Consider the following 22,993-nt stretch of genomic DNA (forward strand, 5'->3'; position numbering starts at 1 on the left):
GAACGGGACTGTATAAAAAACTAAAGATTTGTTTAAAAATTCATTCATTTTAGGTTAAGAGTTCGCGGGGGTGCCGGAGCAGAAGCCTACTATGGACAATAGGCGAGGGAGACCCTGAAAATCTAATTAAATAAAGAAAAATAATTTTAAAATGCTTAACGCTTTATGATCTAGACATTTTGTCCCGTTTATGTTTCATTTATATTTATATTTTGGTTTAAAGTTTATAGCTAGCAACATAAAAATAAATAAAGAAGACAATTTGTGTCGAATTAGCTACATACTAACACAATGCAAAACACTAAAGCAGCAGCTAACAGTTAGCATAATGTTTACATGTTTCAACGAGTTAGCTTTTCTTCTACGAGAAAAAAAAAGTTAATACGTAGGTATATACTCTAGATTGCCACCCGAAGGCATTGAAAGGAACAGCAAAAACAAACAAATCTAGTATTTTCTCCCCAATTTCTTTCACTTTTAAATGCTTTCTCTTTACGACAAGTGTAAATTACCCAGAAAAATCCCACTTAAAATCCCCCGCAATAACGAAAATAAATAAATAAACGTTTCGTTTTTAGTAGAACAGCAGCACGTGACGAACAAACATGAAACAGGATGTAAAAAAAGGAGAAGTTTTTAGGGTTCAAAGCGGCTTGTCAAGTCATCAAAAGATTCGGCGATGGGAAACACGGAGACGTCACGAAGCCTCCAAACTTCTCTATTCATAAAAGACGAAAGAGGAAGGAGGAATGCCACATCAGCTTTCTCATTTGTTTTGGTGTTTTTGGTTTTTTTTTCAATGAATGGAAATTGTTGATCCTTTTTTTGTTGACTGTCACTTCTGCTTTTGAGCCTCGTGACCTTTTGGCAAGAATTTTTAATGAATTGGACTTGTTGTTTTTGCCTTTTTATAATGATAGTGAACTCCCACATCATCTCTGACCTGAACTTTTTGGAGCAAATGGGCGGAGTTATTACGGTAACCAGGTGGAATGCTGCAGTTTTATAATAATTATTATTATTATTAATATCCAAATATTTTATTAGACTTTTGACAGTAAATATTGTTTGTACCTTTATTTTTTTTAATTGAATTATTAATTGATGAATCTTTCATTTAAAAATCAAAATGAACCAAATTTTAATATTTAAATTTAAAAAATATTTGTATTTTATTTTTAATTACAAAAACAAAAGGAGAAAAGAGTAAACACTAAAACAAAATAGTTTGTCCCCTTTTTGTAACTCTTAACAAGTCATCATAGTTCATATTTATTTATTATTATTTCCAATTTTTAAAAAAATATATTTTTATTTATATTATTTAAATTACTTTCATTTGTTTTATTTTATGTATATATTTTTAAAAATAAAAAACAAACCAAGATTTTTTCCCCATTTAATTATTTTATTTATTTCCAAATAAAACAATATTTTCATTTATATATTTTCTTATTTAAACGTTTCAATTATTTTCATGATCTTTATTTTCTCTATATATTATTTCATCTGATTTTCTGAATTACTTTTATCTTCACTAGGCTCGCAGGGGGTGCTGGAGCCTATCCCAGCTGACACCAGGCCATTTTTAGAATGAAAAAAACAAACAAACCAAAACCAGTTAATAGTAAACCTGATTATGAATATTTACAGCCTGAAGGATTTGTGCTTACATCATTTTATCAAAGTCCTCCAATCACCTTTATGGGCCGCCAACTGCGACAAGATTGTAAAAGTCACGAGGCTCGAACATGGTGGAACCCATGGATGAAGTCAGCCAGCCTTCTCTAAACTCCCCCCGAGGCCGCCAAACAATAGTCGGAAAGAGACCCGGCCAACATTTAGCGGCAGGATGTCACAGGGCCGACGATTGGGCAAAAAATCCGCTTTGACGTCAGCACCACACATTTCTATACGGCTTATATGCGCATAAATTAAACTTGACATGCACGAAATGCCATAACGCGAGACAATGCGGCCGGAAAGGTCATTTATTTTAAAATAGGGTAAAGATAAACCGATAAAACACTTAACAAAATGTCTCTGAATGAAGTTCAATAGAAAAAATAAACCGAATTTAGCATAATGTGAAAAAAACTCAACTGTGCCTACCATTAAAATTACCGTATTTTTACGACTATAAGGCGCACTTAAGTCTTAAATTTTCTCCAAAATAGACAGTGCGCCTTATAATCCAGTGCACCTTATATATGGAAAATAAAACAGAAAACCTAAAACGAAAAACCACCACTGCCGGATATTTAAAAAAAACACAAACGCCTGAACTGAAAGAATACTGTTAAATACTCAGATGCGATCTTAGTTTACGACATCTTCCATCATATAGCTCCTCCCCCACTGCAAGATTTTATACAAAAAAATCCAAAACATCAACAATGGCTGGCTCTAGAGGTGACTGTAAAGTAGTGAGTGCTTCATACCTGGAAGTCAATAGCAATTACCGTATTTTCACCACTATAAGGCGCACTTGAGTCTTAAATTTTCTCCAAAATAGACAGGGCGCCTTATAATACAGTGCGCCTTATATATGGAAAAAATGTCATTCATCGAGGGTGCGCCTTATAATTCGGTGCGCCTTATGGTCGTGAAAATACGGTATACGATTTTAAGGCAATTTTTAAGGGTACGGCTTATAGACGGCTAATATACGGTAAGTTGAACGTTAGCACCATTAGTGTCAATTAACAAATGCAATAATGCAACTAAAGAGTTAAACCATAAAAATCAAACCATTTCACTTTCCATTGTTCCTTTTCACAAAAAACTGAAGACGGTCGAGTCAGATTTTTTTTTTGTCTACGCCGCAGGCCGAGATTGTGAAGTCGCTTGAGTCAGTGTTCCCTGTCAGCGTTCCTCCCGTTGGGGTTAGTTAGCCGAGGTCACGCTCCCTTCGGTGTTCTCGGACGCCATCAGAGAGAGAGAGGAAGGAAATAAACCAAACCAAGGCCGGTCGGGTGGGCGACGGACGCTTTTGTTTGGCTAAAAAGAATTCTATTCTGGACGCTGTCGGAATCCCGGCCTGCCAAGGTCGCCATGTGCCAAGCTTGTTTCAGCGGAGATTCTCATTAGCAAAACAAACACGACGGCGCAGACTAAACACTCGCCAGTGCAACAAAACTATGAAAGTCGTCGTCACATATTTTTGCACAAAAGTCTGAGTCACCCTGATTTTGAGAGTCTACCGATACCAAGTCCCGATTAGATAGGTCCCAAAAGTATTAAGACAGGATATTTTCCCCCACCCAACTTCAACAAACCTACTCTAAAATTACTATATACATATAAATGAGTAGAAAAGTGGTTTCAAAAAAGCAGAAAAAAATGTTGTGGGGTGTACAATGAGATTGCAAAAAAAAAGATGTTTAAATATTTAGCTGTACATGAATAAAAATGAGGTTGTCATCTATGATGAAATTAAAAAACAAAAATTTGAGGTGAAATTAAATCTAAAAATACAAATTTCAATGGAATAAATGTTTAAAAAATAATTACAAAAATGAAAAAAAAAAAATTCAATACTAGAAAAATTTATAAATGGTGCTAACTAAAATAGGATTTGGTTAATGTTGAAATAAAATTTAAAATGACAGTTAAAATATAAATATATATTTTAAATTTAAATAAATAAATTAACTAAATTTGGAATTTAAAAAACTAATATTTAAATAAATAATTCAGAAAAAAACAATAATTTTTAAATATTTAAATGAAACAGTCCAACAAAATTTGGAATTTAAAAAACTAATATTTAAATAAATTATTCAGAAAAAACAATAATTTTTAAATATTTGAAATGAATCAGTCCAACAAAATTTAAATAAATGCACCTAAAAATCAGTAAAATTTGGGACAATGCTACCAATTATGAATAAATACATAAAATACTTCAAAACACAAAAAAATCCTTTAAATTCGCCCTCCCCACCCGCCCCAAAAAACTTCTTAACCTAACCTGGCACCACAAACCATTTCTCCCCACTCATTCAAACCTCCATCATCACTTATCAAAGATCAACATCCCCCCACCCCAAAAAAAACTATCTAAAAAGTCACTCACCCAATGTCGCGGACTTCCCTCGGTGGAGCGAGCCTGGTACCTCTGCAAGGCCACTCCTCCATCGCCCTCCAGGAGGAGAGCACAATCCGGGTCTGGATAGTGGAGTCCGCTTAATGGGGTCCACGGTAAGATGGTGGCCAGCGGGTAGTGGGAGATCATGCTGAGCGTTTGCCTCAATCCCCCGGCCGCCGGCACATATTCCAACCTAGACGGAGCGCAAAAAAAAAACCTCAACAAGTTGTTTTCTACCTCCCTTTTCTCTGACTCCGCCCCCTAGCACGTTCAACTCCCGCTGTGCGACTAGTCGAAGCGGCTCGGGGTGAGCGAGTGATTAAAACTCTGTTGTCTCTCCTATTTTTTTCTTTCTCCTCCTCCCCCCACACCATTCATCCTGGTCATATGGGAGGAGAGATGAGAGAAGAGGAGGAAGGGGGCGGAGCCATGACAAAGAACTGGAGTCAACTTAAAGACAGGAAAGGGGAGATAGACAGCAGGATGTTGTGTTAGAGCCACCAAGAATCCAAAACAATCGAGGCATATTTTCCTTTTTCCACTTACTGGGGGGGGGGGGGGGGGGGGGGGGGGGGGGACAGTCATTAAGGACTTTTAGCCAATGAAAATAGTCTGCTACGTTTACTTATGAAATCAATCATTTTGTAAGTTGCATTTTTTTTCCTAAAGAGAGTACAATTTTAGAGGAAAATTCTCCAATTTGGCGTATTTAGCGTGCCGGCCTCACAGCTCTGGGGTCCTGGGTTCAAATCCAGGTCACATACACTTGTAAGGAGTTTGTATTTACGCCTCTGGCCTGCGTGGGTTTCCTACGGGTACTCCGGCTTCCTCCCACATTCCAAAAAAATGCATGGTAGGGTAATTGAAAACTCTAAAATTGCCCTTAGTTACAAGTAATTGGTTGTTTGTCTCCTTGTGCCCTGCAATTGGCTGAAAAATTGGCCAGGAGTCAGCTGGGATAGGCTCCAGCACCCCTCACAATCCTAATGTGTATAAAGTGGTTCAGAAAATTAGACGAGTCTCTAATTTATTCCACTTTTCTGAAAAAAAACGAGCACCAAAATCCTTTAACCACTCCACTATGACAAATATATATATTTTTTTTAAATAGAAAGTAAATACTCCTACTTACTAAATTCATTGGTTGCATGGTGACCAGTATTTTTTGTAAATAGAGCAGCACTTAACATGAAATAATTATATTATATATAAATATTTGTTCCAAGGTCCCTAAAAAAAACCTAAAAAATGATAAGTGTCCCAATTTTGTTGAGAAAATGTGAAAAAATACCCAAAAATGATAAAAAATGATGATTCATGAATATATTCTAATGAATAACAAACACGCAAAAACATGTTCTATTAAATCGGGAGTCTAGCGAGGAAGCTAACGTTAGCACACTAGCACACAGACGTCTAAACCACTTCAATACTTTTAAAATTTGACCTAAAGGGAAAAAAAATAGTGACACAAAGCATCCAAAGGCCAAACCATGAGCATCGCGCACATGATCAGTGTGTAACATTGGGAATTAAGATTCTGACTAGTGTGCGGGTGTTTTTTTTGCGTGGGTGTGCCAGATCAAGTCGAAGACAGTCATGTGTAAAAACTCGTCTGTGCTGGACAAGAGGATTAAACGGGAGCTGGCGCAAGCTTGCACACAATACACGTGGAATTAGCACTTAACCCCTTTGATGCCTAAATTCACACGCAATAACCATTTCACTAAAAGTACACCAAAAACAGGCCAAAGTAACTCAATAGATTTGTCAATAAAAATCCTTATAATGAAATGGAGACAGAAAAATAATATAGAATGTAGAAACTATATTTTTTTTCCAAATGTAAAAATTATTGTTTTTTTTTTAATTAAATGTCTATTTTAGTTTTGGCAATTTTGTAACAATATGTATTTTATTAATGAAAAAAGTTTTTAGTCTATTGTTCTACATTTTTAATGCTACTATTCTAAATCAGTTTTTTTCAAAATATATTTTAATGAATTATTTTTTCAGCTTTATTTTTTTAAATTGAATTTCAGGCTCCGGCACCCCCACAACTCCATGAGGATATAAAGAATAAGCAAATAAATAAATGTGTGTAAATATGTCTATATTCAGATTTTTGAATTAATACACATTTTAAGTACTTATATATTCATCTATTGCCTTATATATTTAATTACAATAATACAACAAATACAATAATTAAGTATGTATAATTGAATGTATTCTGCATCTACTTTTACTTTAATTCCCAATAGTCCAATTCTTTTTGTCATCTTTAATTCAGTATTTTCCACTTTTTAAATATAATTTTTCTACTTACTAATTATGACTGAGTTTTTTTTTCATTATTACCAATATTATTTGGTCCAAATAACTTTACGGGGTTAATATTGTACCACTGGCGTCCTACAATCAGATGTTATTTTTCCCATAAATAAACAACCCAATGAAAACATACACAAACATGCACATACCCACATTTTCACCGCATCCACTTCTGTGCTACTATGACTCACCACTATGACTCAGTTATACAAAATTCCTCTGGATGCTTAACGCAATCCGTCGCCTCCTAAAATATAAAACTGTATATCTAACCAGTGAGTCATGAGCTCTTAAGAAAGACATCCATCATTAAAATACCCTCTTTGTAGCTGGACGTGATAGCTCCACAGTGTACGTGAGGTGGACAAAATATATAAAAATAAATCACCCGGTGATACCCAGGATGAAGTGCCGACCTTCCTCTGCTTCCTGTGACACGTTGAAAACATCCCTGGATGGAATTCCACTTCGAGGCCTGATGAACATACAAAGGAAAAAATGGTTTCACATGAAAAATATGTGGTGATAGTGATAGGAAAAATAACACAACAGTACATTGCATAACAGGGATAATGTCAATAAAAGGTCACAAGATAAAAAGTACTTTTCACATGATGTAAAATTGTCTGTGAGTTAGCTTTTCAGTGCCATTGACGGTGACAGACGTCCATTTTTTAGGGCTGGGAGGGGCATTTTGACAAATATTAACGTCAATTCAATGCGTTATAGAGTGACATGTAAAGGGTTAAATCACAGGTGTCCGTAAATGGTGTTAGTGTGAATTTAACGGGAAATTTAATAAGAAATGGCATGAAATACGTAACATTTGCTAAGCAGCTAACCAGCTTATCCAAGTTTAAAGCCGTGCCTTTAAATTTAAGCACCTTTCTCTAATTAGCAAAATTTCCCCTCTTATCACATTTTTCCATGTTGTTTAGCCTAGCTAGCTAGCGTAGCTATGACGTACGTTTAATCGATGACGTTATATTTTCGTAATAATAAATATAATTCTTATATGCTTTATTCTACCCACCAATAACACTGGCACATGTTTTATCACTTTAAGTACACTTACTTGTTATGTTTGACGTTTCTTTTCATTTCTTTGATGGTTTAATGACGGCGAACACAGGTGAAAAATGGCGACGTCGATGAGGCTATTTACAAACATTTTGCTTATTTTGATTCAAAATAAGCAAGTATAGTAATATATTAAAAGTAGTGAGCGTTGCCTAATTACTGTTTGGGAGCGCTAAATGGCTTAAATCAGTTCTAAGTCGACACTTCCCTCTTCTGGTGGAAATGGGGACGCGTATAGTAGCGAGTCAAGTAAGCTAATGTGGCTAATAGCCAGCAGATAGCAGGATGTCGCTGGTGTAGACTTCCTGTTAGCACGGATGTTACAAAATAAAAGCGAGTCAAGTAAGCGAATGTAGCTAACAGCCAGTAGACAGCAGTATACCACCACAGTGGGCTTCCTACAAAATAAAACACGAACATTTTGAGGAATACATTCATACTGTGTTTATTTTGAGGAAGAAGAAAATAGTAATACTAGTTTTAAAAAAATAGTTTGAAGATTAAAATACTTTTGTTTTTGTTTTTGATTGAATCAGTACTAATAATAACCAGTTTTACGAAAGAAAAGAGTAATATATAAAAATAAATTCTGTTTCATAGAAGACTGTACTATTTTAGAAAAAGTAAAATATTACAGTTACGTTTTATACACATTTTATTTTGAAAACTAAGACAGTAAAGGCCCCATTGTAAAAAATATTGGACTTCTACCAATGTCAATGGCAGGCAAAAGTGTTGAATGTGCAATTCTGGTCATTTCAAAAGGGCCCTTGAAATTATAACCATACCAACCACTCTTAATTTGTCGAGTCAGATCCTTACATAGACAGGAAGTGTAAAACAGCACGAGGTCCTTCTTCAAAAATCACCCTTACCTCAAACTCAAGCTCATTATGGGTCTGTTCCTTCCCTTTCAAGTTATAAATCTTTTTATGGGACATTTTGATGGTCACATAACACCCCCGGGGGGCGTCTGTAGCCTCACCAGGGGGGGTTATGACAACAGTTTTCGTTTAGCATGTTTCTTCCGCAATAACAAATCAAGAAACACAAAAATATTCCTCACTTGCTGATGTTATTAGCGAATAATCCAAGAAAAATAATCAAAAAATCTGCTGGTATTGTGAGAAGGAAATTGTTTTGTGAAAAAACTTAAAATTCATGTAATGAAAGTTAAACATTGTAGTAGTATTGTGATGTTTTGGGGTTGTTTTGTTCCTTAAGGACATGGACGACTGGTTATTTTATGCAGAATAAAGTCCTGTTTTGACAATATGTCAATGAGGGAGTTGTTTTTATTAGGTAATTAACAGCATATGTGATAGAAACAGCAGTTTTTTTTTTGGTCTGTTTGCTATACATTGGTGATGTTTTGCTAGGAGGCAGGACCGGCCTGCTGCACCGCTACATTTTTGGCATGAAAGGACTGGGAATTGTGGTCATGTGACCCTCGTAAAACATGCTTCCTGGATTTGCAGAAACACTAGCTTGTAAAAAATTAACAATGCTGACACCGTTGTTTTTTTCGAGAGGAGTTTTGGTCTGAGTTTTAGCAAACATTGAAATTTTAATTGCTGTGATGGGACATGTCAGATTGAGCCGTTTTTTGGGGTATACATAATTTCTGTTCTTGATACAAAACACAAACTACATAAAAAAAATAAAAATAAATTGTCTATTTTTGTGCAGTGTGTAACATTTTGTATGTTTAATTTTATAATTGACCTCACCTGAATCTTCAAAATTTGACTATACTTTAAGGACTGTTTAAAATCTACTAAACCAGTCAGTTTGCATTTGTTCAATTAAATATAAACTAAATTAATCTTTAAAAAAAATCCATATTGAACTTACCCAATCTTTACCTCTATATTTTTTGTCAATATGTCGTCCTTGAAGAGTCTCCATCAGTTTGTCTGTGAATTTCTGGCTTCTATAAAACTGCAATGATAAAATGACACCAGTAGATGGTAGCATTGCTTCACTTTGAATTTCAAATCAGCAGTTTTTAAGTAGAAATTAACGGTTTGACGGAAAAATCAGTTTCTGTCACAGTAGTTCTGAGCAAAATTTAGATTTCGATTGGTCGCCACTATTTGCGGAAATACCGCCGCCAAAAGAAGGGAATAAATTAAGGCACTTCTTGTCAACCCGCATTTTTGCGGGTCGTCGATTCAGAATTCGTCCCGGGATGCTCTGGCGGCGGGTGGCGGCGTGTCCCCGGTCACGCTGTTCTGGGCCACGGTTCGAATGCGGTCCTGCTGGGCGGTTTTTCGGGCGTTCTGCCGGTCCCAATCGGTGGCCACGGCTTCGTCATCCCAGATGGTGGAGGTCTCCGTATCGCTGATGTAGCCCGGTTCGCCCGTGTAGTGGGTGGGGTAGATGAGCAGGGGCTCCACCGAAAAAGCCCGCAGGTTTCGCGGCTCGTAGTGGGACATGTAGTCCACGCTGGGGGGGACAAAACGGCAGAGTTTATAAAAAAAAATTCTAAAATTCCTTAATGAATAGAAAAACAATGTCGTTTCATGATATTGTAGTACCTCGACATACGAGTGCCCCCGACATACGAGTAATAATTTGAGATACGAGTAAAATTTTGAGCAGATTATTTTGAGATAAGAGTACAATTTTGAGCAGATGATCTTGAGATACGAATAAAATTTTGAGCACATTATTTTGAGATACGAGTAAAATTTTGAGCTGATTATCTTGAGATACGAGTAAAATTTTGAGCAGATTATCTTGAGATACGAGTAAAATTTTGAGCAGATTATCTTGAGATACGAGTAAAATTTTGAGCAGATTAATTTGAGATAAGAGTACAATTTTGAGCAGATTATCTTGAGATACAAGTAAAATTTTGAGCAGATTATCTTGAGATACGAGTAAAATTTTGAGCACATTATTTTGAGATAAGAGTATAATTTTGAGCAGATTATCTTGAGATACGAGTAAAATTTTGAGCATATTATTTTGAGATACGAGTAAAATTTTGAGCAGATTATCTTGAGATACAAGTAAAATTTTGAGCAGATTATTTTGAGATACGAGTGAAATTTTGAGCAGATTATTTTGAGATTGGAATTTGGGAACATGAATTTCTTTTGTATCCTGAATCACAATGTAACAATCGAGGCATTTCGCAATCTGAATAATTTGTATGTAGAGGTAGTATTCCAAAATGTAAACGGCGAAGGTATTGACTTAGCGAGACGCATCCGTCCGTCCGTCCGTGCCCCGCCCCCAACCCACGGGCGCTATCAATGGGAATCCTGTCCCCTTTTCCGAGCGGCAGGAAGAGCAGCGCCGAGCCGCATTCCTCAAAGAGAGGCGGGGGAGGAGGGGGATGAGGAGGGGGGGGGGGGCACACAAAGTCAAACGTTTGTTGGGGAGGGGGCGGAGAAAGAAAAAGTTGTCCAGACTGGCCAACAACAGACAAGCTGGGGGCCACACATTCATATCTTTTTTTCCATTCATTCATTCATTCTTCTCTTCCGCTCTGAAAAAATTAGAAGTAATAGACCAAAAAGTACTACATTAAAAACACATTCTTTCATAAATTGGAGAATGAATAACCTTTAGATCAGCAATAATCCCTTTGAAATAAATATATATACACTATTGTTATTGTTTATTGAGAATTCATGCTTTTTTGGCTCAATTTTTTACACGTGCATAAAAAATAAAGCATTATTTTCATGAAAAGTACTTTTTAAATATTATTATCAATATGATTATTCCTATTATTATCCTTATGATTATTATTATCATTATTAATATTATTGTTACTATTATTATTACTCTTATTATTACTATTACTATTGTTTTTATTACTATTATTATTACTATTATTATTATCATTATTAATATTATTGTTACTATTATTATTACTCTTATTATTACTATTATTATTACTATTGACTATTATTATTATTATTAATACCATTATTATTACTACTACTATTATTAGTATGATTTTTATTGAGAAACCATTCTTTTTTAGCCTCCATTTATACACACGCACACAAAACAAAGCATAATTTCCACAAAAACCTTCTAAAAATGCATTATTTTTCATATTTAAATCATAGCAATTTCTCAAACTATTATTTAGTTGGCATACACTTAATTATTTAAAAAATAATAATTTTCTCATGTATTGCTACTAATTATATGAAATACAGTCCTCTATTTATATCATATTATATTTCTATTCATTAGATTTTTATTATTATTATAAGTAATACGAAATGAACCAACGATAGAACTTACTTGGGGTGCTTATCAAACATGACAGGCAGAAACTCATCCACCGGCAGCATTTTGGCCAAAGGTTGGGCATTGAGTAGCTTAGTCGCCCCCTGGAAGGATAGCACGTAGCCTAGCGTCCAGTACGAGTAGTCGGCTTCCACCAAGTTTTTGACGCCGTCCACCGAACGCTCGGGCTGGACAACTTGCATGCGTTTGCGCCCCACGTAGCTGCGATACAGAAACAGTCGTAAAAATAGAGCTAGCATGCTAGCAAAGCGTTACACTAGCTTACTTACATGAGATCCCAGTCCAGCTGGGTTTTGTCCACTTCGTCCATAATGGCTTGAAGTCGTCGTTTAAATCGGGGTTCGAACCTCACGTCGTCCTCTAGAACAAGAACTTTCTGCAGGCCGCCTTCCACCACCTGCCCATTTCAAAAATATGGATTTTTTTTATTTGACGTAGATAGAAAATTATTGGCATTTTTTTTACAGAAAAGCTACAATAAGACAGTAATAGAAGAAATATCGTCAATTTAAATACCGCAATGTCCTGAATATAAGACGACCCTCTCTTTTTCGAGCCTCAAATTGAAAAAAAGACTTTAAATTCATATTTTATACAGAAAATAATGACAATTTATCTGAAAAATATCACTCTCACAATAAATTTGGAGAGAAATAACATGTTATTTTGCCTTATTAAATCATGCAAAAATATCTTAACACTTTAAATATGTTAACTAAAGTGCAATCACATTTATAAATGAATGTCTTCTGTTTTTTTAACATTTAAATGAACAAATCTACTGTGATAAAACAACACAAAATTGCAATAACTGCATTAACCAGCAAACTTTAAGGCTAACTTTAGGCTTTAAAGATATCTAGCATTGTGAATGAATATCATGTCTAGACTCGGAATTTCCATTTTTGCGAAGGTAAGATTTCCAAAGAAAATTGAATCACCTGCTTCCAAATGGAATGATGACTCAGAAAGCAACCAATCTCGCCTCTGGTCAAAACCCGACCAGAGTACGGGTCCTTATAGCCAGGCAGCATTTCGATTCCTAGCGCCTGCAGCTGCGACGTGTTCAAAGCCCTGACAGAAGAAGACAAGCGTCAGCCATTATCACACACAAAAAAAAATCAAAATAAATCACTACGTGTTGTATCTTGTAGCGTGTACAGCTGACATAGCAAAAAAAAAACAAGTATTACCATGTTTTTTCACATATTAGCCGTCTCCAAGTATAAGCCATACCCTTAAAAGTTTACAATTTCTCTCGTATAAGCCGCCCTTGATTCATAATTTTCAACTCCATATTCATGGTTTTAATAGGGAGTACAAAAGTGTTATTTTGAAGCGTAAATATTTAAAAAAAATTGATTTCCGGAAGGTTATTGCCTGCACAAATTCAAAAAAAGGGAGTCATGTGAGCAGTACAACCAGGAAGTGTGTACATAGCGGTCAAGTTTGTTATTCTTAAGAAAGATGGCGGCACAAATGAGTTTTTTATTAGTTTTATGCAAAATACATTTAATTTTTTTTCTTGAATTTCCTTCATAGACATTAAAAAATAATTTAGTTTAGTGTTTTATCTATTTATTTCTCTATTTTAAAATACATAACCATATGGGCTACATTATGTTTTGTTATGGTGTTTCATTTTTTGCAGTTTTGTGCATGTCAAGTCTAATTTGTGCGCATATAAGCCGTACCCTCGATTCAGTCATAATTTTTGAGTGACAAATACGGCTTATAGGCCAGAAAATACGGTAAGATAAGATAATATTTGAGATGACGACCTTAACCTACTTGCCATCCACCGCCGGCGCTAGCGTGGTGCGTAGACCAAGCGCCGAAAAGGTTTTCAACATCCGGCTTCTTCTGTCCAGCCGGCGCTTGAGGTTGATCAGGAAGACCTGGTGGCAAATAGGCCACGCCCTTTACGATCAGACGGGAAGTGACGTGATATGACGAGGTTACTCACGTCGTCTAAACCCATCGTGTCCGGCTGGGATGGAGGCGGAGTCAGGTACTCGGGAGGTTCGATGTTGTGATCAACTGGAGGACAAAAAACAAGAAAACAAACATTTGAGTCCAAAAGACATGTCCTTATCCGTTATTTTATTTAAAATTTCCCTTATTAAGCGATTAAAATGTGTATAAAAGCAACATGGCACATATTTTTAGATGCACACACACACAGGGCACACGTAAAAGTCGAAAATGTACTACAAAATGGACGACCCATGGTAGAACGACTTATTTCAGCCATCTGGTGGACAAACATGGGTATTACATCGATAACAGCTGGTGAGGGAGATGTATCAGTGGCGTAGGGCTCATTTTAATATGCTTTTTTTAAATTTTTAAGACATAAATAAATATATTCCTTATAATTTTCTCTTTTTTGTGTTTTCTCACATCTTTTTACATAAAACTGGGACATTTTGACCAATTTTAAAGGGTTTAGTTGGTAGTTGTGTGAGGACTGTGGAACGAAATGGGGAATTTACTTATAAAGTACACATCTACTTACGAAAACGATTACTCACTCAAAGCTTCCGTGATGGTGTGGATAAAACTCTCGCGTTCGTCATCCACATTTTGGTTCGCCTTGAGGGGAACGGGAAGGAAGCCATAGTGTTCCCTATTGCAAACGTGCAGCTGCACACCTGGAAGACACACGTGCAACAAATGTTCAGTTTTCACTACAATAACGACGAGTTCCTAAAAAATGTGAAAATCCACGTTGAAACTCAGAGGCAGAAGCCACTCTTGCTACTATGACTCAGCACTGAAGGAAATAAAATGTTTTAAAAGTACTTTTAATAGGGGTGAGCCTATGTAGAAAAAGCTTTGTAAACAACAAGGACCTCAAGATTCCATTACAGTCCATTGACAAGAATGTAAAGGCCCCGTGGCAATGTCGTCCTAGATGCAACACGTAGGCAGCTGCAGAACGACCCCCCCCCCCCCGGAACGCCCCTTTTTTTCCGGAGGGTCCGAGACCAACCCACGACCCCGCCATTCGTTTTCCCGGCAAGCAAATGCAACACATTCTTGTCAAATCTATGAAATGGAAATCTCCAAGGTTGCATTTAGAACAGACATGGGCAAACCACGGCCCGCGAGCCACATGCGGCCCGCTGGGTTTTTTAATCCGGCCCGCCGACGTTGTACAAATGATGTTTTTTTTATTTATTTTATTGTTTTACCCCAAGATGGCGCCGTCACATGGAAGCTAGTGGCAGTAGCTCTGTCCACTCTTATTAGTTTTTTGTGTTTTACAGTCTTAGCTTTTTTTAAAATGACATTTTAATACTTCTTAATAGTTTCCTTTATACTTTACTTCGTACTTTATACTTTTTACCTTAATGATGAGTGATGAGTAGGTTAATACTTGAATCCTTTTTCTTCAGTTTATCTTTTCATATGTACTGTTAACGGGTGCACTTTTTTATATGTATCCTATCTTGTGCTGACCCCGCCCATCTGTCACATTTTTAAAGTCAATGTGGCTGAAAATATCCTGAATTTCTACCCAAAGAAGCACTAAATCAAATTCAACCCATGAAATATTGCATCTGGATACAAAATATCAGTATCTGTACTTTTGATTGACACCCCGATGACTCCACCCCCCCCCGGCCCGTGTACGTCAAATCCAATTGCCGAATTTGTCAGTTTGCCGCGAGTTAGCGACTCACCGGCTTGGCGCGCAGAGAAGGCAAACACCATGATGTCGTCGAAAGCCCAGCTGTAGTCCGGGTGAGGCGGGTAGAAGGCCAACTGGCGACTGGCCTCCCGTCTCAGGTCCAATAGGAAGGTGCTGTGCACCATCGGCACTGGGAAACACCCCGTTCGCTTCCACTCACGGATGGGCTGGTAGTCTGGGGTTCTTTTGTAGTAGCCCTAAAACAAAAAAAAGCTAACGACAATCCCTCGTCCAGGTCCTTGAGGAGCAAAGCAACCCCAGAATATCACATAACACGATTTTAAGTGAAGTTTTCATTTCCCATTAATAATATATTATTGTAATCTCTCTAAAGCAGGGGTGTCAAACATACGGCCCTTGTGGTTTGGTACGGCCCGGGGAAGAAAGCTGCATTGTATAAAAAATATATGAATTTTCTTTTAAAATGTGTAGTTCTTGTGTTATCCGCTAGGGGCGCAGTGTTTTACTACGTGCAGACAACATAAATTGCCATTTATTTATGTTCTTATGTTATTGTCTTGTTCATAATGTAAAAGGAAAATTCTGTTAATAAACATTTTGATAATTTACTCATTCTTTGCACTAATTAATATTTAATTTTACAATGAGTTTACTTACTGGTCCGGCCTTGCTTGATCTCAAATTAAGCTGAATTCGGCCCGCAGACCAAAGGGAGTTTAACACCCCTGCTCTAAAACCTCCCTACTCCAAACAGATTGGACGCCTAGTGACAACCCCATTGACGCTTTGGGGGTTAGGGGTCTTACCTGTGGGGTGATGCCACACCAGAAGTTGGAGTATAAAGAACGGGATTCCAGCATGGGGGCCACCACCGTCAAGTTCTCGCCAATGAGTAGGTTGAGCACAGCAGGATTGGTCAGCAGGTTGTCGCTATCGACAAACTGCACACAAAAAGCGCAGACTTGAGAAAATGTAGAGAAAACGGGATGTTGACGTCTCCGTTACCAGTATGAAGTCGGCCCAGCGTTCCCTGGCGGCCTTGAGCGCCCCCTGCCTCAGCTTCATCACGTGCTTGAACCGGGATGCCGGCCAGTGTTTGGGACCCCACTCGTCCACGTAAGACCTGGATGGGCAAGGGGCAAGGGGCATGGGGTCAGGGAATGGAGTTTTTTGAAAGCCAAGGGGGGGCGCCGCTCACCTGGGCTCTTCCATGGGTCTCCACTCCACGTCGTGGTAGATTCCCCGGGCGTTTTTCAGCCACTCTCGCAACATGGCCGTGGTGTTGTCCACGTTGTGGTCACTCGCCGCCCTGGAAAGTCAATTGAGTTAAAACGGAAGGCAAAAAAACCAAACAAGTGCAACCCTCAAAAGAGCCACATACAGCTCCATAGCCATATGCAACCATCCAAAGAGCCACATATGGCTCCTAAACCAGATGCAATTCTCCAAAGAGCCACATACGGCTCTCTCCAGAGTCATATGCAACCTTCAAAGGAGCCACATTAAGCTCCAGAGCCATATCCAACCCTCCAAAGAGCCACATATGGCTCCCAAACCAGATGCAATCCTCCAAAGAGCCACATATGGCTTGTGAGCCAGATGCAATTCTCCAAAGAGCCACATACGGCTCTCTCCAGAGTCATATGCAACCTTCAAAAGAGCCAAATAAATCTACAGAGCCATATCCAACCGTCCAAAGAGCCACATATGGCTCCTAAGCCAGATGCAATCCTCCAAAGAGCCACATACGGCTCCCGAGCCATTGATTCCCAACCCCTTCTCTAAATTGTCCCTGGCTATGAGTCATTGTTTCCATTCAGGGTGACGCCCACCCAGGGCCCAAAGGATAGGCTCCAGCACCCCCCAACGACACTTGTGAGGATAAATGCTTGAGTAAATAAATGAATAAATATAATATATGGGTACTTAACCAGCGGGTCAGGCGCAAAATTAGCTCTGGATGGCAGCCAGTCAAAATAGATTGGACGTCCACGACCAATCCCAATATTAATTCCCGGTCCAAAATAGACGAACGGTGGTAAAGTGGGCTAAAGCAAATGAGCGGCGTCTTGTTTACGTGGGCCCTGCGCACACTTCTCCGCGCACACCTCCATCTTGGTTCCAATTCTCAGTTTTTATTAACTCAAAGATGATTACTTCTAAAGTAACAATTGACGTTTTTCTCATAACATTTTGGGCCTCCCTTTGAAATTGGAGGCTCGCTGAAATCCGTGCACAAAAATCACAAATAAATGGCATATTTGGAAGTCTTTCCCACGCTAGATTCCTCACATCTCTACGTCAACAAAAAGCGAACTTGCACTCAAGCGCGAAATTCGCTAGTCCTATTCAAGGTCAAAAAAGGACGAAAAGAGAAGTTAACCGCGAGAGCGGGAAAAAAAAACACAAACAAACAAGGTGGTCTTTTCTATTTAGCGCTCACTTATGGAAATATTTACTAAAAAAGTTTTCCTAATGCTTCATTTTGGCGTTGACTTTGGGGAAAAACTGTATGACGTCGTTAAGCTAGCAAAGCTAACAGAGAAAAGAACAAATATGCTATGAATTAAGCTAATTATGGCCTTTTGTTTGCATGTGGTTGTAAAAAAAGATGCCAGTAAATCCAAGTTTGGCTTAAAAAGGCTAACTAATTAGCATGTTTTTGCTAGTCACAAAAAAAGCAAGTTTTGTAGGGTTAGCTATGTTTTCTAGTGGCATTAATGAAATTAGATGTCCAATTTATTTAAAATGGGAGGAGCAAATGAATGTTAACTTATTCAGACTCTGAAGACAAACAAAGAAAAAGTTTGGCAGAACAATGCTAACTGTAATTGAAGTAATTAGCACGTTTTTTGCTAGTTACGTCACAAAAAATGCACAGTGCTAATGATGCTAATGAAAGTTTCCAATAGGAAAACTTTCATTAGCATCATTTGTACTGGCCCATGTAAACAAAAGACAATAACTAGCTTAATTAGCGCTACATTTGTTTTTTCTTGTGCTAACTTTGCCAGCTTTTTTATTGACATTAATGAACATTCATTCATCCCTCCCACTCTAAACAGATTGGACATCTAACGTCATGAAATCCACTAGAAAATATAGCTAAACCTACTAAACTTGCTAGTTTTTTTGCGATATTGCCACAGAATGACTAGCAAAAACACGCTAATTTGTTAGCCTTCTTAATCCAAACATGGACTCGGATAATTTTTACCCAAAAGTTTTACCGGCAGCTTTTTTTACAGCCATGCGCAAACAAAAGACTATAATTAGCTTGATTCGTAGCTAATGCTAACTGAGAGAACAATGCTAACTATTAATTGCAGTGAGGAGTGTATTTTACAGTAAGCTAAACATAAAAAACATTCAAATTGGAATAATAAGAGTTTTTTTAAGATATATTTTTGTCAATATTTGGTTTCCAGGCAATTTGTGTACGTCATGGTTTACGATTTTTGTCCATGTGGACTGATTGCGAGTTTTGGATGGTTTGAAAACTTGGCCTTGACGGGTTAATCAAAGGCAGCTGCGCAAAATTGCATTCCCCTTTGGCAAGTTTGAATAATCAAGCTGTTTCCCAGGTGGCCAATCGTGACAAAGAACAGCTGAAAATGGCGAATGGTTAAGTGTGTCGGCCTCACGGTTTGGAGAACGAGGGCTCGATCCCAAGTTTGGATATTCATGAGTGAGTGGAGAATGTGTGGCTTTTCTCTGGGTACTCTATTTTTTTCCCACATCCCAAAAAGGCATGCTAGGCTAATGCTAGGTACTAAAAGTCAGCTGGAATAGACTCCAGCACCCCCAAAAGTTCTAAAAATGAATTAAATGACAAAAAGAAATTATTTTTATATATTTTGAATAGGATTTTACATTTATTAAGTTTTTTTGTGGTTTATATATATAGATCGACACTAAAATAACATTTTTCCCTGTTTTTATTTTTTAGAAAATATTTAAAAACAAGAATAGAAATATAATATGCATTACTTTTACTTTTTTTTAATTAAAAACTATTTTTATTCAACTTAATCAACAATGGATTAATCTCTCAAGTATCAATGGCTGCCAGTAATAAGCCTAAATATTTTTTTAATGTCATTTTTTAATTGCATTTATTTATTTAAGATCGTAGCTTGTAAAATAATCTTCCCACGTGATCCTAACATGAACTTTTTGGACACGCATGACTTGTCCCACCACCCCCTTTTTAAAATCCTGCTGTCAAAGCAACTTAACATCAGTTCAACTGGGAGGACCGACAACAAATGCTGATTTTGCAAACTATTTCATGTATTGTTTCCCTTCAATTTATGCGTTTCATTGCAAAAATTAGGCACCTTTTACTCCAATATATTAATAGTTTTTTGGATAATTATAGCTGAAAAAAACTATATAAAATGTGGTCAAAGTGAAAAAGAAAAACAAAAGACTAGAAGTTGGACTTGAGTGTCAATTGCAGTTTTTGTAGTGGATCAGAAATTAAGAATAAACATTATACAGTAATGTAATTGCCAAATAGCTAACAAGAGGTAAAATCAGCACCTGCTAATGCAATATTTTAAGAGTTTTTTTATGTATATAGCTGAAAAAGGATCTAAACTGTTGCTGGTAAGAGTAGAAAAAAATAAAAGATACGTATATAAGCATTTTTGCATTTTTTGGGGGTTCCATTTTTGTAATTGATGAAAAACCAAGAACAAAAATGGCATGGTAAAGTAATAGTAAAATAGGGCTCAACTAGCAAAATAGCCACCTGCTAATGCTAATATATTACGTTTTTTTATATCTATAGCTGAAAAACAATCTAAACTGTTAAAAACAAACAAATATAAGTCACACTGGAGGACAAATTGCATGTTTGGGAGGTTCATATTTGAAATGGATGAGAAACCAAGATCAAAAATTGTAAATAGTAAAGTAAAAGTTCAATAGGGAACAACAGGCAATAAAGTAATAGTTTGAAAAAGACGCAATGTAGGTATATGTATGTTTTGTCCTACCAGATGGCGATGCGCTCCTTGGGGTAGTCCAGCCTCTCGATGCATGCCAGGTGCTGAGCCAGGCTGTGCTCGGCATTGCGTGCCACCAAGGCGATCAGCACCTTGGGTCGGAGTAAAGCCGACTCGTGAGCCGTAGATTCGCCGTCCGCCTCCCGCACTAACGTCTCCGGATCCTGCGACTCCGACGGCGAGGCCGGCGAGCAGCTGAGGGCGGCCGCCAACAGCAGCAGAGATACGGTCGCCCGCATCTCGTCCACGAGGCGAAGGTAGGCGGCCGAGCGCGGCTCAGCTCACTCCAGAGTGAGCCGGAGTGGGAGTGGGCGCCGGAGTGGGAGGGTGACGGAGGGTGCCGGAGGGTGTGCTCGTTCGCTGGCCTGTTTGAAAGAGAGAGGAAGGAGGTGAGGAGGGTGGTAGGAGGAGGGGGCATTCACTGCTCATTATTCATTATACCTGCAAGGCAGCTTCCTTTCGCCTAACAGCGCATTTATTGTCGGCCTTCTCTAATTTCATTGGCGGCGTCTTGATTCATGAGGCCGTCTATCAAGAAGGGGGTTACAGTAATCCCTCGATTATTGTGGTTTATGTAGACCAGACATGGCTGCGATTAAAAAAAACTGCAAAGTAAGGTCACCTCTATTAAAAAATAATAATAATAATAAATAAATATAGGTGTGTGCCTATATATACCGTATTTTCACGACTATAAGGCGCACTTAAAAGTCTTCAATTGTCTCCAAAATAGACAGTGCACCTTATAATCCAGTGCGCCTTATATATGGGAAAATAAACAGAAAACCAAAAACCACCACTGTCAGATATTAAAAAAAACACCAACTAAAACAATACTGTTAAATATGCAGATCAGCCATCGTAGTTTACAACATCTTCCATCATATAGCTCCTCCCCCCTTGCAAGATTTTATACCCAAAAGATCCAAAAGATCAACAATGGCTGGCTCTAGAGGTGACTGTAACATGGTGAGTGAGTGCTTCATACCTGGAAGTCAATAGCAATTACCATATTTTCACCACTATAAGGCACACTTAAGTCTTAAATTTTCTCCAAAATAGACAGTGCGCCTTATAATACAGTGCGCCTTATAATACAGTGCGCCTTATATATGGAAAAAAAATGTCATTCATAGTCGTGAAAATATGGCATATGTGTATATATGCATATATATGTATATATACATGTATATGTACATGTTCATATATTTTTGGGGGACTTGTATAATGACAATAAAAGCATTCAATTCAATTAACTTGAATTGACTAGTAAATTGATACCTTGACTGACAAGTTGTTTATGTTCCATGGCTCAACCAGCTCGTAACACCTCGACTTACGAGTTAAATTCATCCCATTATTGAGCTCTGGACTCAATTCCGTTGACCTGGAAGGAAAGCTACACAAAAAGAAGAGAAAACCAAATACTGTTATTTACACGCCGGACGGACGACAACGTCAAATTACTCTTAATGACAGATGTCCTGGCGTTGTGTTTATTTGAATTGCCGTCGAGGAGAAGATTTTGCGTCCTCGCTGAGGTCACCACAAACCATCTTTCTCAGTCACTGGGGTGCCCGAGGCATGCCTGAGCAGAAATAAAGGACTTTTCCAACAGTATTTTCATTTTTTCTGTTGAAACATGTTAGTTAGAAGTGTTAGGAAATACTACAAAAATATTCGATGACTTCAAAATAATAGATAAGCATAAAAAATGTCATTCGTTAGATATTTAATGCATTAAAATAATTATAAAATAATTCAGGCATATTTAAATGTACTAAGTTTGCGTTTAATAACCGCCGAAATCCTTATTTTAGTACATACTACCCAAAAAATGACCAATATTGTTTAAACAAAAAAAATACTTGTTGCGCGCTGACACCTAGTGGACAAAAGCTTATAACACAAGCCGTGTGAGGCCGATAGGGGGCGCGCTTACCTCATTTTTTCCAAACGGATCTAGAAAATGAAATGTGAACGTGATGTTTACGTGAAGGAGTTTCCGTTTGAAGTAGGTCATCGTCCCTTTGTGAGCGTGAATTGGAGAGAGAAAAAAATGCGGAGGATTGATGATGAACTAATCCCACCCTCTGGTACAGCTTTACATTCTAATGAGGGGGGGCGGGGGTTGCTTGTAAGTTCAAGTGTGGCAGTGCAATTGGAATTTCAATGGGTTCAGCGAATGTATGAAATTATTTTTTTTGGGGGGGTTTACTCCATTTTTTGGCAATTGTGACTGAATAAGTTGGGCAACAGCATTTTTTTTTAAATTAAAAAATCTTCAAAACTCCATTTTTGGCAATAGAAGTGTGTGCCAACAGAATTTTGCATTTTTGTTGACACAATTTTTTAGGGGTTTAATTGTTTTGTGACGGAATAATTTATCAACCACATTTTTTTTTTATGACAAACCAGTTCTTAAAAACAAATTTTTGGCAATGGAATTGTTTGCTAACTGAATAATTAACACATTTTTTTGGACAAACTATTTTCATATAAAACCTTTTTTTCGGACTGAATAATTTGGCAACTAATTTT

At 37.5% G+C, this 22,993-nt stretch overlaps 2 protein-coding genes and 1 long non-coding RNA gene across 4 annotated transcripts in view; all 3 read right to left on the reverse strand.

Moving 5' to 3' along the window:
* The window catches only part of rgl1 (ral guanine nucleotide dissociation stimulator-like 1), a 31,996-nt gene extending 24,215 nt beyond the window's left edge, over positions 1-7,781 (reverse strand). Inside the window, exons 1-3 of one of the 2 annotated variants that reach the window (XM_077716882.1) lie at positions 7,500-7,781; positions 6,841-6,899; positions 4,079-4,283 (exon numbers count right to left, since the gene is read on the reverse strand). In XM_077716882.1, coding sequence (XP_077573008.1) covers positions 4,079-4,237 — 159 coding nt within the window. In that variant the 5' untranslated portion in view covers positions 4,238-4,283; positions 6,841-6,899; positions 7,500-7,781. Of the gene's footprint in view, positions 1-4,078; positions 4,284-6,812; positions 6,900-7,499 lie in introns of both variants that reach the window. The other variant, XM_077716880.1, reaches the window with a different exon arrangement.
* Positions 7,782-9,337: 1,556 nt separating this feature from the next.
* colgalt2b (collagen beta(1-O)galactosyltransferase 2b) lies at positions 9,338-20,786 on the reverse strand. Its single transcript, XM_077716909.1, has 12 exons — positions 20,444-20,786; positions 16,639-16,749; positions 16,446-16,563; positions 16,247-16,381; positions 15,472-15,676; positions 14,317-14,436; positions 13,749-13,822; positions 13,574-13,680; positions 12,724-12,856; positions 12,052-12,179; positions 11,777-11,983; positions 9,338-9,952 (listed from the first exon to the last, which is right to left on the reverse strand). Exons 1-12 carry the CDS (start codon positions 20,689-20,691, stop codon positions 9,679-9,681), a joined length of 1,860 nt encoding a protein of 619 aa, XP_077573035.1. The 5' UTR covers positions 20,692-20,786; the 3' UTR covers positions 9,338-9,678.
* On the reverse strand, positions 20,785-22,714 carry LOC144196588 (uncharacterized). Its single transcript, XR_013326359.1, has 3 exons — positions 21,734-22,714; positions 20,894-20,980; positions 20,785-20,817 (listed from the first exon to the last, which is right to left on the reverse strand). It is a non-coding gene; the product is annotated as an uncharacterized LOC144196588 (long non-coding RNA).
* Between the last annotated feature and the right edge of the window lie 279 nt (positions 22,715-22,993).

Source organism: Stigmatopora nigra, chromosome 5, assembly GCF_051989575.1.
Source record: "Stigmatopora nigra isolate UIUO_SnigA chromosome 5, RoL_Snig_1.1, whole genome shotgun sequence".
NCBI lineage: Eukaryota > Metazoa > Chordata > Actinopteri > Syngnathiformes > Syngnathidae > Stigmatopora > Stigmatopora nigra.